Source organism: Macrotis lagotis, chromosome 1, assembly GCF_037893015.1.
Source record: "Macrotis lagotis isolate mMagLag1 chromosome 1, bilby.v1.9.chrom.fasta, whole genome shotgun sequence".
NCBI classification, from domain to species: Eukaryota; Metazoa; Chordata; class Mammalia; order Peramelemorphia; family Peramelidae; genus Macrotis; species Macrotis lagotis.
Window position 1 is genome coordinate 94,475,653 of NC_133658.1, and position 12,065 is coordinate 94,487,717.

A 12,065-nucleotide genomic window follows, 5' to 3' on the forward strand; every position below is an offset into this window, starting at 1 on the left:
AATTAATGTTTTAGCAATTCAAGGTTTAGAAAGATCATTTTTCTTTTATAGTAAGTGCTCACTAAGAACTTAACAGAGTTTAATCTGTAAAATTTATTTGTTAATAGGATCGTGAACTGATTGACCCATTTCCAATTCCCTTAGTGATAATTGGAAGTAAATATGATATTTTTCAGGTAATTTACTTTTTCATTTCCAGTTTTGTTTTGATATGTATGCTTGTCTATGTGAGTACCATAAAAGAATAATATAAATTAGAATAATATGAAAAAGAATAATATGAAATAAGAACCCTGATATAGTCATAGATTATGGATCCAGAACTGGAGAAGGCAGCACAGAGAACCACAAAATAGCAGTCATGGTAGGAATGAGGCAGGTCAAATTACTTTGGAAGACAAATAAAATCTGGATTTTTTTACACAATTAGTGAAACTTCTCAGATTTTTATTTAAAAAGTTAAAAATTAGGCTCATCTACCATCTTTTTTGAAGCATTTGGGATCCTAGAAATGCATGCTTATGTATAGCTAGTCTTTATTGGAAAACCTGAGAAAACAAATGTAAGAGAGCTATTGTTAGTGTCTTGTTAAAAATAATTAGAGCATGATTGTGTGTGGTAGAAGTAATAGGGAATCTCAGAATACAGAGCAAAAAGAAGTAATAGGGATCTCAGAATACAGAGCAAAGAAGAAGACATGATTGGCTTCTCTATTTAATCATTGGTATCTTCCTTCTCTTTGTATATAATCCTTATCTTTTTTCTTTTTTATTAATATATACTCTTTTAGGATTTTGACTCTGAGAAGAGAAAAATAATCTGCAAGACACTTCGATTTGTTTCCCATTATTATGGAGCTACATTAATGGTTAGTACAGAATTAGTTCTGATTGGGAGAATGGGCTGAACCCAGGTTCTGAGAAACAGGTAAATTGTTGCAGTTATATAAGCTACTCTTACATATTTCCTGTCTATCATTTATTTCCTAATTCAAGTTTTACCCATTTTTAAAAAAAATTAATCTTATTTATTTAAGGCAATGGGGTTAAGAGTGACTTGCCCAAGTTCACACAGTTAGGCATTTATTAAGTGTCTGATATTGGATTTGAACTCAGATCCTTACTACCTAGCTGCCCCTGCAAGCACTTTTGAGCTGAGTGCATTCTGTGAATCTCAGGTGTCATTGTTTAGGAAGATAAGGCCAATGGGCCTGTGAGTCTGGAGACCTTGGCTCAACTCCAACTTGCCACTTAGAGCTATTGAACTTTCTGAGGCTCCATTTTCTCCTCCATCAAATGGGATAGATACTTTTACTTCCTGTCTCCCAGTAGTTGTGAAGGTCTGTGAAAGTGTGAACCAAAGCACTGAGCTATTGGTCTTAAAATGTGATTATTTAAAAATTTCAAGTAGAATTCGAAACATTAAAAAAGTTGCTAAGTTTGTGTGTAATCATTGTCTTCCCTGCTAAATGTTTTGCCACACTTGAAATTTTCCTAAAATTCTTTAGAGCAGAAAAATCTGGCAGCATTCTATAGTGAGCAAGCAATGTGTTTTTTAATACTTTGACTTTTGAATGAATGTTTTAAATGATTGGTCTTTTAACATCTTAGTTTCGGTGTGACCCAATGGCATTGAATAAAAATTCAATATTGGCTGCCATGAGCAGAGTGGGGAAGACCATGGGGTTAGAGAATTAGAAGTTGTAGTGGTCAGAGTTCTTGGATGAGACCAAGTGATTCCCATAATCTACAGATGTCCTATATTTTGTGCTGAGGGTTCATCAGCTCTCTCAGTGACTGGTTTTACTTACCTTTTCCCATTGTTCTGGTGGTTAGGGTGAAGGAAGTGCTTTTGTAGTTGTTTATATATATAAATAAGAGTTGATGCTGAACTTCACTAATACTGATGTTTTTTGCTTCTTGGATCACATTTATTCCAGCTACCAAAATAAAAAGAGAGAGAGACACACAAACACACATGTAGACACACACACACACACAGACAGACACAGAGAATCTAGGGTTGTCCTTGTGATATGATGAAGCCTCAGATTAGAACATTTTTTGGGATACATGAATATTAATATTTGTCCTTCATTTTTGAAGAAGACCATGGCATCAGGGAGGTGATGCCATGACAAACAAATGAATTGGATTTGAGTGAGGGAGTACTGTACTAAGTCACCAGCCTTACTTTATCCTCCAGAGTCATCTGGTCCAGTGCCTTATTTGAATCAGGGCAACTGGAGATGACCTTGGATGCAAGTCAGTCAGGGATAAATGACTTGCCCAAGATCTCACAGCTAGTGTCAGAGGCTGGATTCAAACTCCCATCCTCCTGATTCCAAAAACCAATGCTCTATCCATTGTGCCATCTAGCATCCCAAGGATGTACTGAGTCCCATGGGTGCTTCACAATGACCTTTATTCCCATCCCCACCCAAATGCAAGTGATTGACTGGAGCCCATAAATAATCAACAAAATTCTCTCTATTCCAGGGTGTCTCATTTAACCAAGGGTCTTTCAGATTTGTGGCACTCTCTTATGATTTGGACTTTCTTTACCAAGAAAGCAAACATATGTTTGCAAGCTGAAAAACTTAGTGGCATTTTAATAGATCTCTCTCTCTCTCTCTCTTTTAAAGGGAGGACTCTCATATCAAAGACCTATGTATATAGAAAGTCAACTTAAGGGGCAGCTAGGTAGCGTAGTGGATAAAGCACCAGCCTTGGAGTCAGGAATACCTGGGTTCAGATCCGGTCTCAGACACTTAATAATTACCTAGCTGTGTGGCCTTGGGCAAGCCACTTAACCTCATTTGCCTTGCAAAAAAACCTAAAAAGAAAAAAAAAAGAAAGTCAACCTAATACACAGCCCTGAGGGTGAGGACTCTTCAGGAAGGAAAATGTGGTTGAGGTTGTTAGTACAATAGAGGATGGAAAGGAGACATGTATAGTCCTTATTTCTCCAAGATGATCCAGACTGGATTCTAGAACTCTTGAACTTGAGTCTCTTGAGAGACTTTGCTGAGGCCAGACCTTGCATCACCATGCCCTGGAGCTCCCATTCCAAAATCCAGGATGGTGGGGCTCTAGAATTCTCGCCACAAGACCCCATTGTTTCATTGTCTGTGGCTGTTCTCTCTTGGACTGAAAGATCAAGTTACTATCTCTCCTAAACTGAGACCAGAGAGCAACCCTCACTGATCCTAGTTCTGTTCCTATCTTGAAATCTTGGGATTGTAGATTTAGAGCTTAGGTGCCATCCTATGCCCACAACTTCCTGCCCCCCAAAAAAAGTTGAATAGAAACTTCTTGAAAGCAGAGATTTTATCATTTTTTCTTGGAATCTCCAATATTTAGCAAAGTACCTAACATAGAGTTGATGTTTAATAAACTGTCACAAAGCTTCATTTTCAACTCAAAGTGATGTTACTAGGCTTGATCAGACACTATAGTCATCAGAGTTGATTCTAGATGACTTTTGACTGTTTCCAAAATTCACATCCACTCAGGATATTTCTCCCACTAAGAATTTTCGAACCAGTTACCAGAAGCTTGAATAAAGGTAACTTAAGGAGTTCCAAGATTATAACTTGCACTCTCTGAGTTCAGACTGGTCCTATATGCCAATTCACTGATAATGTTTGAGAAAATATCCTTATGGGGGCCGTTGTTAGTATGTCTGTATATGTATATGTGTATGTGATCAGTAAACATTTATTAAGCACATAGCGTGCCAAATACAAAAAAAAAGGTCCCTATCCTCAAGGTGCTTACAGTCTGATGAGAGAAAATGACACACAAAAGGAAGCCAAAGGGGGAGGGAGGGGAAGTACCCAAAGAGGACACATGGCTAAGAAGTCAGAGAAGTACAGAGTAGTATAAACCAGGTGAGAAATGTCTGAGTTGAGTTCACTCCTTAAAAAGAGGGTTGTGATGCCATCCTCCAGTTAGAGGGACGGAAGGTGGTGATGAGGTGAAGCATCAAGGGTGGGGTGGGTGTATACATACCCATAAACATCAGAGATCACATGATCCATGTGTTTGGGAGTGGTTGAAATGACAATGCAAATATGGTAGGTTCTTCCATGTTATATAAATATTCAAAAAGGTTGGTTAAAATGTCAAATCTTGTTTTCTCTTAATTTCTTCCTTTGGGGGAGGTTTTGCTTTGTTTAAAAAAGCAAAGGTAGTTTTTAGGTAAATTGTGAATCACCCATTCAAATATTTTTATTTTATCTCTTTCTGGGATGGAAAGGCACAACATATCATTTACTCTCTTGATTTCTTTAGTTTGCCAGTAAATCAGAAGCTCTCCTACTGAAAATACGTGGTGTCATCAATCAGTTAGCATTTGGCATTGACAAAAGGTAATGTAATAAATGAAGATTAGGATTGTCTGTTTGGGTGATTGTCACTATTAACTATTTTCTATTTCTTGGATTTTCATGAAAAGAAAAATGTCCCAGGTAGTTACTCAAGACAGGATTTCATTTGCTTTGTTTATATTTGTATTTAATAGTTTACAGATATTTTGTTATTGAATATTTTTCATTGAAAGAGTAAAATAATATTCATACCTTAGTCATTTTCCATATTTCCTTTTGCCCCTCACATTTTACAAAAGTATGTAATCTTTTCCTGCATAGTCATTCATTTTTAAGATGCAGATAATATATTTAATATTCATCTTTATTAGTCTAAATTCAACATTATAATAGGAATTTGATCTTTTCCCCCTGGAAAATTTCTTCTCAAAGGTATACTTTTAATATTTGGGTTCATTTGAGCTAATAAGTCATTTGAGGACAGTACTTTTTTATTAGGTTTTACAATCTATAGATATAAAACTTAGCTCTAGCCTTTACAATGAAAGCATTTGTGGCAGGAGTTTTGATTGTTACAATAAATTGGATTCCTTTTCCTTCTTACCCATGTAGCAAATCAATATCTGTGGACCAGAATAAACCACTATTTATCCCAGCAGGATTGGATTCTTTAAGTCAAATAGGTTGGTGAACTTATTAAGATTATTCAATAATTTCTAATTACTTATTGATTTTATCCTGCTCCGTGTTCATATAAGCTCCAATCCCAATATTTTATGGGTTTTCATTATCATTGTTACAATAACTTCACAAGTATTAATGTTATAATACTATATTGATGTAACATGTAGCATATTGATATTTTGAAGGGGGACCATCATGTAGCAGACACATTCTTCTAAATTGCATTCCATTGAATCTCTTTCTATAGTCTTCCCTTCCCCTAACCCTGCCTGTCTCTTCTAGAGCCCTAGGATACCACAAAAGATGTTTTGAATTATTTCAGATTTTCCATGTACTGACTCATTGCCTAACCCAATGGTTCTTTATCCTCTTCCATCCTCAAAAGGTTGAAAGTATCTTGTCTTTGTAAAGTTTTTGATAGTGAGTCAGAAGGTCAGAAGATGTTGAAGGAGGGGTAGGAGAGATAGCTTAGCCTATTTGGTGACAGAAAAGGAAGAATTTTCCAGTTTTTTAGTATTGAGAATGAACTGAAAGGTGAGGTTTTATTTGTTAATCATTGTTATAACATGCAGTTTTCTAGTACTCTTTTATAACTTGGAATCAAACTTTGTTCCTTAGGGTCTCCCCCTGTCTCTGAGAATGAAATTGGGAAGCTTCATGCACAAACACCAATGGAGCTGTGGAAAAAAGTATATGAAAAAATTTTTCCACCAAAGGTATGAATTTTTTATTCTCTGGAACCAGAGAGTTGGCACTATTGGAGAATGGTTTTAGAATATTATAATGGACTTGTTTTAAGCATCTTTTTACTTCTTCTGTGTAAAATGTTTTCATTTAAGAGTTCCAGTACATCCAAAGAGACTAGAGACCCAGCCCGAGACCCCCAGTATGCAGAAACTGAAGTTGATGAGATGCGAGCCCAGAAAGACCAGGTACCATCTTGTCCATTTGCTTTATTTCACAAGAACTTAGACCAAGACAGTGGCTCCAGAATTCACCAGGTTTTTAGAATCCATTTATTTTTTGAGTTTGGTAGTAAATTCTTACCTCTCCATTTAAGAGCATCTCAGTCAGGGTAGGTTAGGGAATTCACATGCACAGATGAATTCAGAATCCCTCATGGCTCCTTTACTGTCCTCAAGACTTCTTCACAAAGTCTTCTTTATTCTTTGCCCAAGGTCACCAGCTACTTGATGCAATGGTCTAAGCTCTGAGCCCAGAGGCAGGAAAGCTCATCTTCATAAGTTCCAATCTGACCTCAGAGACTCACCAGCCAAATGTCCCTGGATCTAGTCTATTTAGTATTAATATGATTTCCAGGTAAAATTCTTCATTAGAGAATTAAAGATGTCATCGAGCCTTTTTGTGGTGCCCTTTAATGCTCAGTAAAATTATCAGTGTTATTAAATATTAGAAAGTACTTGCAAAGTTAGTAGAAGCCCAAAACTGTGCTCATTTGAAATGACTGAGATGTGATATTAAATGTGAAATACAAATACAAGTGGAGAACACTTTTTGACAGAATACTTTTGTCCTTTTATAACAACTCATATTTTCTTAGATACCTTATCAGTTTAATGAAATCATCAGACTGAATTTTTCCATGTGAGGTTATAGTGAGGTAACCATTCTAAATCTTAGGCAAATAACTCCTTGTTATTCAGCTAAATAGAGCCAGGCAAAGCAAAGAATCACTGTTTCAATAGTTACTTGAAGTGGTATACTGGTCTGTTATCAGAGAACTTTTCCTCAATATTATCTAAATACTTCCTGGGACCCGTGGAATGGGGCAATTTTTAGGTAGAATTCTATTAAACCTGACTATTTAGACATAATATTAAAAGCCTTTATCAGTATAAAGAACTTTTTGTAATGAGGTTTCTCTGGCTAAACCAAGGTGAAAGTCAATATTAGGGAAATGGCACAGATGACTTTAAATGACCCCATCTTGGCTTTAGAGATTAGCTGAGTTGGAAGCTATCTTAGACTTAATGTTTATCTAGTAGTCAATAATAAACTCTACTTATCTATAGGAGTATCTGATTATGTTACACAATCATCAGTGTCATCATATTTTCTTGTATAAATTGAATTAACTCAGTAAAGGATAAAAGGATTTCTAATTATTGTGATTTATATGAGATCATTTCTCTGAGACTATTTAATTTTAAACATAATAACATTACTCTAAGGAAATCAGTTTCAGCTCACCAAAATCAGGCTGCAGGCAATTAGGAATTTCAAATAAGACAGAAAAAGCAAAAGACTTTTAACACTAGTGCTGTCCTTTGAGGGGTTATCATTATCACTAAAAAGACAGGTAACAACATTAGTAGAAATGGTCTGAGGGATAGCATTTTCCCAAGCAATGAGATTTTTTTTTAACTTATCTGAAAAGTTAAAATTCTCTCTTGAAGTCTTTTTCTTTAGGGCCAACTTATAACTATATTATACATGATATTTAGATTACCTTCTTGGTATAATTTGTTTATTTCTCCTCTAAAGATGTTTTAAAGATTATAAGTGGGTATTTTTATTTAATCTGAAGATAAGATTTATCCCATATGTCTTCATACACTTTTTTATTCCCTCACAATAGCTTCATATACTTGGCTTCAAGCTGAATTGATTGATAATAGAAAGGATTTTGATATACTAAAATTTTTTATAGATTTTCATTATTAAAATCATTTTAGGGGGCAGCTAGGTGGCATAGTGGATAAAGCACCGGCCTTGGAGTCAGGAGTACTTGGGTTCAAATACGGCCTCAGACACTTAATAATTACCTAGCTGTGTGGCCTTGGGCAAGCCACTTAACCCCATTTGCCTTGCAGAAACCTAAAAAAAAAATCATTTTATACTAGTTGCTTATTTTTTACATGTTTCAGAAAAAACATTTCCACTTTTGAGGGGTTTTTTTTTTTGGTAGACTAGGTCTGTGTTCTTTATGCAGAATACATAATAAATTCATCAACTTAGATGTGTTTTTTTTTTCATTAAAGATTTTATTTATTTTGAGTTTTACAATTTTTCCCCATGTGTTTTCTTAACTGGAAAAAATATACCTAGTTATTTGCATACATTTCCTCGGAGTGTCTTTCTAAGTTTATTTATTGTCTGATTATTACTACACATACCATTTCTTTGAAAATAATAGTGGTAAGATACACCTGGAAGAAAACAATTCTTTAGCTGTTACTTGAAAGTGGGTCCTTTTTTTTAGGAGCAATACTTAATTGCTTAGAGAATTTCTAATTTATCTTCCAAACCTGGTGTCGAGTTACTTTCATTTGAGAGGACTTTTTCTGATTCCCTGACTTTGTAGGAGAAAAGGAAGCAATTTTTTTTCCCACTGAAATATAGTGCAACATCATCTCTTGATTGGGTCTGAACATTGTCTAGTCTGGGAATTGCTGTTCCTAGCTTCATCTCTATAAAACAGACCTTCCACTCCAGCTTCCTATATACATTTAAAAAGAATAGATACAACGCCATCACACCAACTATTTGTTTTATTGAGAGGCAGCAGTGCTGGGCTTGGAGTCGGGAAGACCAAAATTCAGATCCTGCCTCAGACACACACATTAGCTGGGTAATCTTGGGCAAATCATTTAGCCTCTTTTGGATTCAGTTCTTCATCTGTCATATGTGGAGTTTAGACTCAATGGCCCTGAATGTTGTATCAGGCTCTAGACTTGTGGTCCTTATGTCCAAGTGCAGGAGAATTCTGTTCCATTGAGTATAATGCTACAAATCAAATTCCTGGGGTCATATGAAGTAGAAGATAAAACAGGCTCATAGCCCAGGCTGTCTCTAAAAGAAATGCCTTGAATGTAGGAAAAGAATGTTGAGGCTAATGTGCTCCCTTCATCCTTGCACTTTCTGCCATCTTGCTTTGTAAGAGATGCTAATGGGAGAACATGGGAGCATATCTAGGGTTGAATATTAGGAAGATGATGAAGGTAAAAGGACATATACTTCTTGAGCTCTTGTTTATGGTACAAATATGCATTCATCCAACAAAGTGATATTAAGCATCTCCTGACAACAAAGCATGTTGGGTTGCAGGAGAGATGCCCTCCAGGAGCTTAATCTGTAGGAAGGAAAGATCAAATAAGCACAGTATTCAGAGAAATACACATTAAAAAGTGTCAGGAGTGTAAGAGGGGTGTAAAATGCTATGAAAACAAATGAGAAAAAAAGCTACTTCCTAAAGAACTATTAGGGAAGGACACTTCATGGGAGAGCTGTTCTTTGAAATGATCCTCTAAGGATGTTAATATGGGAAATGGTAGGAAAAAATGATCTGAGCTTATGTTCTTCCATGAACCTGAATCCAGATACTGGACAGCATGGAAGTAATCAGGAGAGAACAGGTAATCAATTGTGGCCAGAGAACAAGACATGCCATGAAGCCCTGGTGATGGCAGCATGATATATGGTTAGAAGGGTGAGTTAGATTCAGATTGTAGAAGACCTCTGGAGTTGGACCAGGGAGGTAGAGTCAGATTGGAGAGGACTTCTGGGGTTGGACCAGGGAAGTAGAGTCAGATTGGAGAGGACCTCTGGAGTTGGACCAGGAGGTTAGGCTCCATTCAGTAAGCATTCTTCCATAATATGAAATAATATAGAATTATAATGGAATAATCATTATACCAAGAAAATTACTTGGTGTGTAGGAGAGATTATATTAGTGTCCTAGGTCTGTCTTGGCTGGAGAGAGAGCAGAGAATTTCCAAATTATCAAAAGAAGGGCTTCTGGGTCAGCCATCTCTGTCTCCATTTCTTGCCCAACTGCATTCCTTTGGACTGAACTCCATCACCCACCCCCCCCCTTCATTTTAACTTCCTTTTGTGTGTTATCTTTCCCTATTAGATTATAAACTTCTTGAGGGGAGGGACTTTCATTCTCTTTTTTATTTGTATCTCTAGTTTAGCACAGTGCTGAGCCTATGATAGATGATTAGTAAATGTTCATTGACTGACTAGAATGTAGAAGGAGGAAAAAACATAAATGGAAAGACTTGTTTGAAAACTGTTTTGATAGACTAGGCAAAAGGTAATGGAAACCTGAATATATGGGCATTGTGGGAATGACAAGAAGGGGTTGGATGCAAGAGATACTGAAAAGTTGGCTCATCAGCAACTGTATGAGAAGATGAAGTCATTTTAATTCATAAGGTCATAAACATGAATACCTGGAAGAAAGGTGGCCTTACTGACCAAAGTGCCTGCGTCTAGAAGAAGAATTGAATATGCTAGAAATGGCATATGATCTTGTGCTGTCATCACAGGAACTGGTGCAGGTATCAGGGAAAATCAACAACAACAAAAACCAACCATTTGTTCTCATTATTTTAAAGAATCAATGATGGGATTTTACCTCCAGTTCCTTCTGAGCCTCACATTTCCCTTCCTCCTCTCAGCACTTCCTTATGCTATCACTGCCCTGCCATGATAGTCTGTAGTCTGCCCTAAATTCTCTTTCCAGCTCATTCTGCCCTTAGCTCTCTGATGACCCCGTGGTCACTTTGTAATCAAAGTCAATCTCATCACAGATCCTTTAGGCCTAAACTAGGATTCCCTTAGTCCCCCTAGTAGTAATCAGAAAGAGTTGTCAGCTTTGACAACTGCATGGGCGCCCTTCATCTTCATGTTGGGCAGGTTAAGGAGTGGCCTTAAACACATAAAATCATTAGACAAGTCTTAAAATTGTCGCCCATCTTAAGGATTTGTAGTTTCTTGGTTTCTAGGGCACTTTACTTTCTACTTATAATATCCATTACTGAACCTCAGCTTCAATGTTTATAACTAATTATGAAACAAGGCTCTGTTTGTGTCCTTTGTAAATAAATGGACTTTAAATTCAGCAAACATTTATTTTTGTGTCTACCTTACCTTGCCTTGGGTTCTGGGGATGGTGAGATAAGAGAAAGGATTCCTTGCCCTCTATGAGATTACATTCGACTTAAATCATACACATAAAGGCATCACCCTCATAATGTTCATAGATTCTCTTCAAAAACAAAGGACAAATAAAAAAGGACAAACAACAAGGTGTACATCGATTAAAATTCAGGTACAATGTACAAAGTTAAAATTCAGCAGCTCTCTCACTGTCTTAGAGCTTTTCATAATTATTCCAAAGTCGTTCTCAGATACAAGTTTTTATCTGTAGCAATAAATATAGATGTATACAAGACAGTTTTCCTGCTTTCTAGTTCTTTTAAAATAGAACTGAAGGGGTGGCTAGGTGGTACAATGGATAGAGCACCAGCCCTGGAGTCAGGAGTACCTGAGTTCAAATATGACCTCAGGCACTTAATAATTACCTAGCTGTATGGCCTTGGGCAAGTCACTTAACCCCATAGCCTTGCAAAAAAACAAACAAACAAAAAAAAAGATAAAATAGAACTGAAATTTGCTGAGTTAACCCTATTAATAGGCATCTGATGGTTCATCATTATCATTAATATAAATTACTATAAGAAGAATTTGAATATGACCCCAGTCATTTCCTTCTTAGAATAACTTGTCTTCCTAGAGGACCAATTGTTAATTTTTTTTAATCTTAATTTCAGTTGACAATTTGTGAAATATTTTAAAAAGAAAATATCTCAAAGGAGGACTGTTCCTATTAGTAAAGTACTGAACAGTTGGTTCCGATAAGGACAGAATTTAGAGTTACTGTTTACACTTTGTGAACTTAGTCTTTGAAATGGCAAACAGTAGATATCCTATGACCCAAAGTTACCTGACTTAATTAAAATGATAAGCCATAAGAGACTGAGATTTATTATTTTACAAGATCTCTACAAAGTTCTTGTACAACTTTTAAACTTCAATAAACTCAGTTCATGGTTATGACAGAAACCACTTGTAATTGTCTGGTAATAAGAAACTGAATTTTCTTCTCATAGAGTATGTGAACTTGAATTCTGATAGGCCACAATTTATGTTCTTTCTATGTGATCTTTTTTTTTAGTTTAGTTTGTCCTAGGATCCAGAATGAGAACACTTGTGTACAATTTGCTTTTAATTTCTATTTACA

The 12,065-nt window shown here is 36.1% G+C and overlaps 1 protein-coding gene across 3 annotated transcripts in view; it reads left to right on the plus strand.

Annotated features, from left to right (window-relative positions):
- Positions 1-12,065, plus strand: part of DYNC2LI1 (dynein cytoplasmic 2 light intermediate chain 1) — a 62,811-nt gene that overhangs the window by 23,635 nt on the left and 27,111 nt on the right. For 2 of the 3 annotated variants that reach the window (XR_012472154.1, XM_074204881.1), the window contains exons 7-12: positions 108-176; positions 791-868; positions 4,296-4,372; positions 4,943-5,013; positions 5,633-5,730; positions 5,854-5,946. Coding sequence is in view for 2 of the 3 variants with exons in the window: in XM_074204881.1 (XP_074060982.1) it covers positions 108-176; positions 791-868; positions 4,296-4,372; positions 4,943-5,013; positions 5,633-5,730; positions 5,854-5,946 (486 nt within the window). In the remaining variant the exon portion in view is untranslated. The remainder of the gene's footprint in view (positions 1-107; positions 177-790; positions 869-4,295; positions 4,373-4,942; positions 5,014-5,632; positions 5,731-5,853; positions 5,947-12,065) is intronic. The other variant, XM_074204892.1, reaches the window with a different exon arrangement.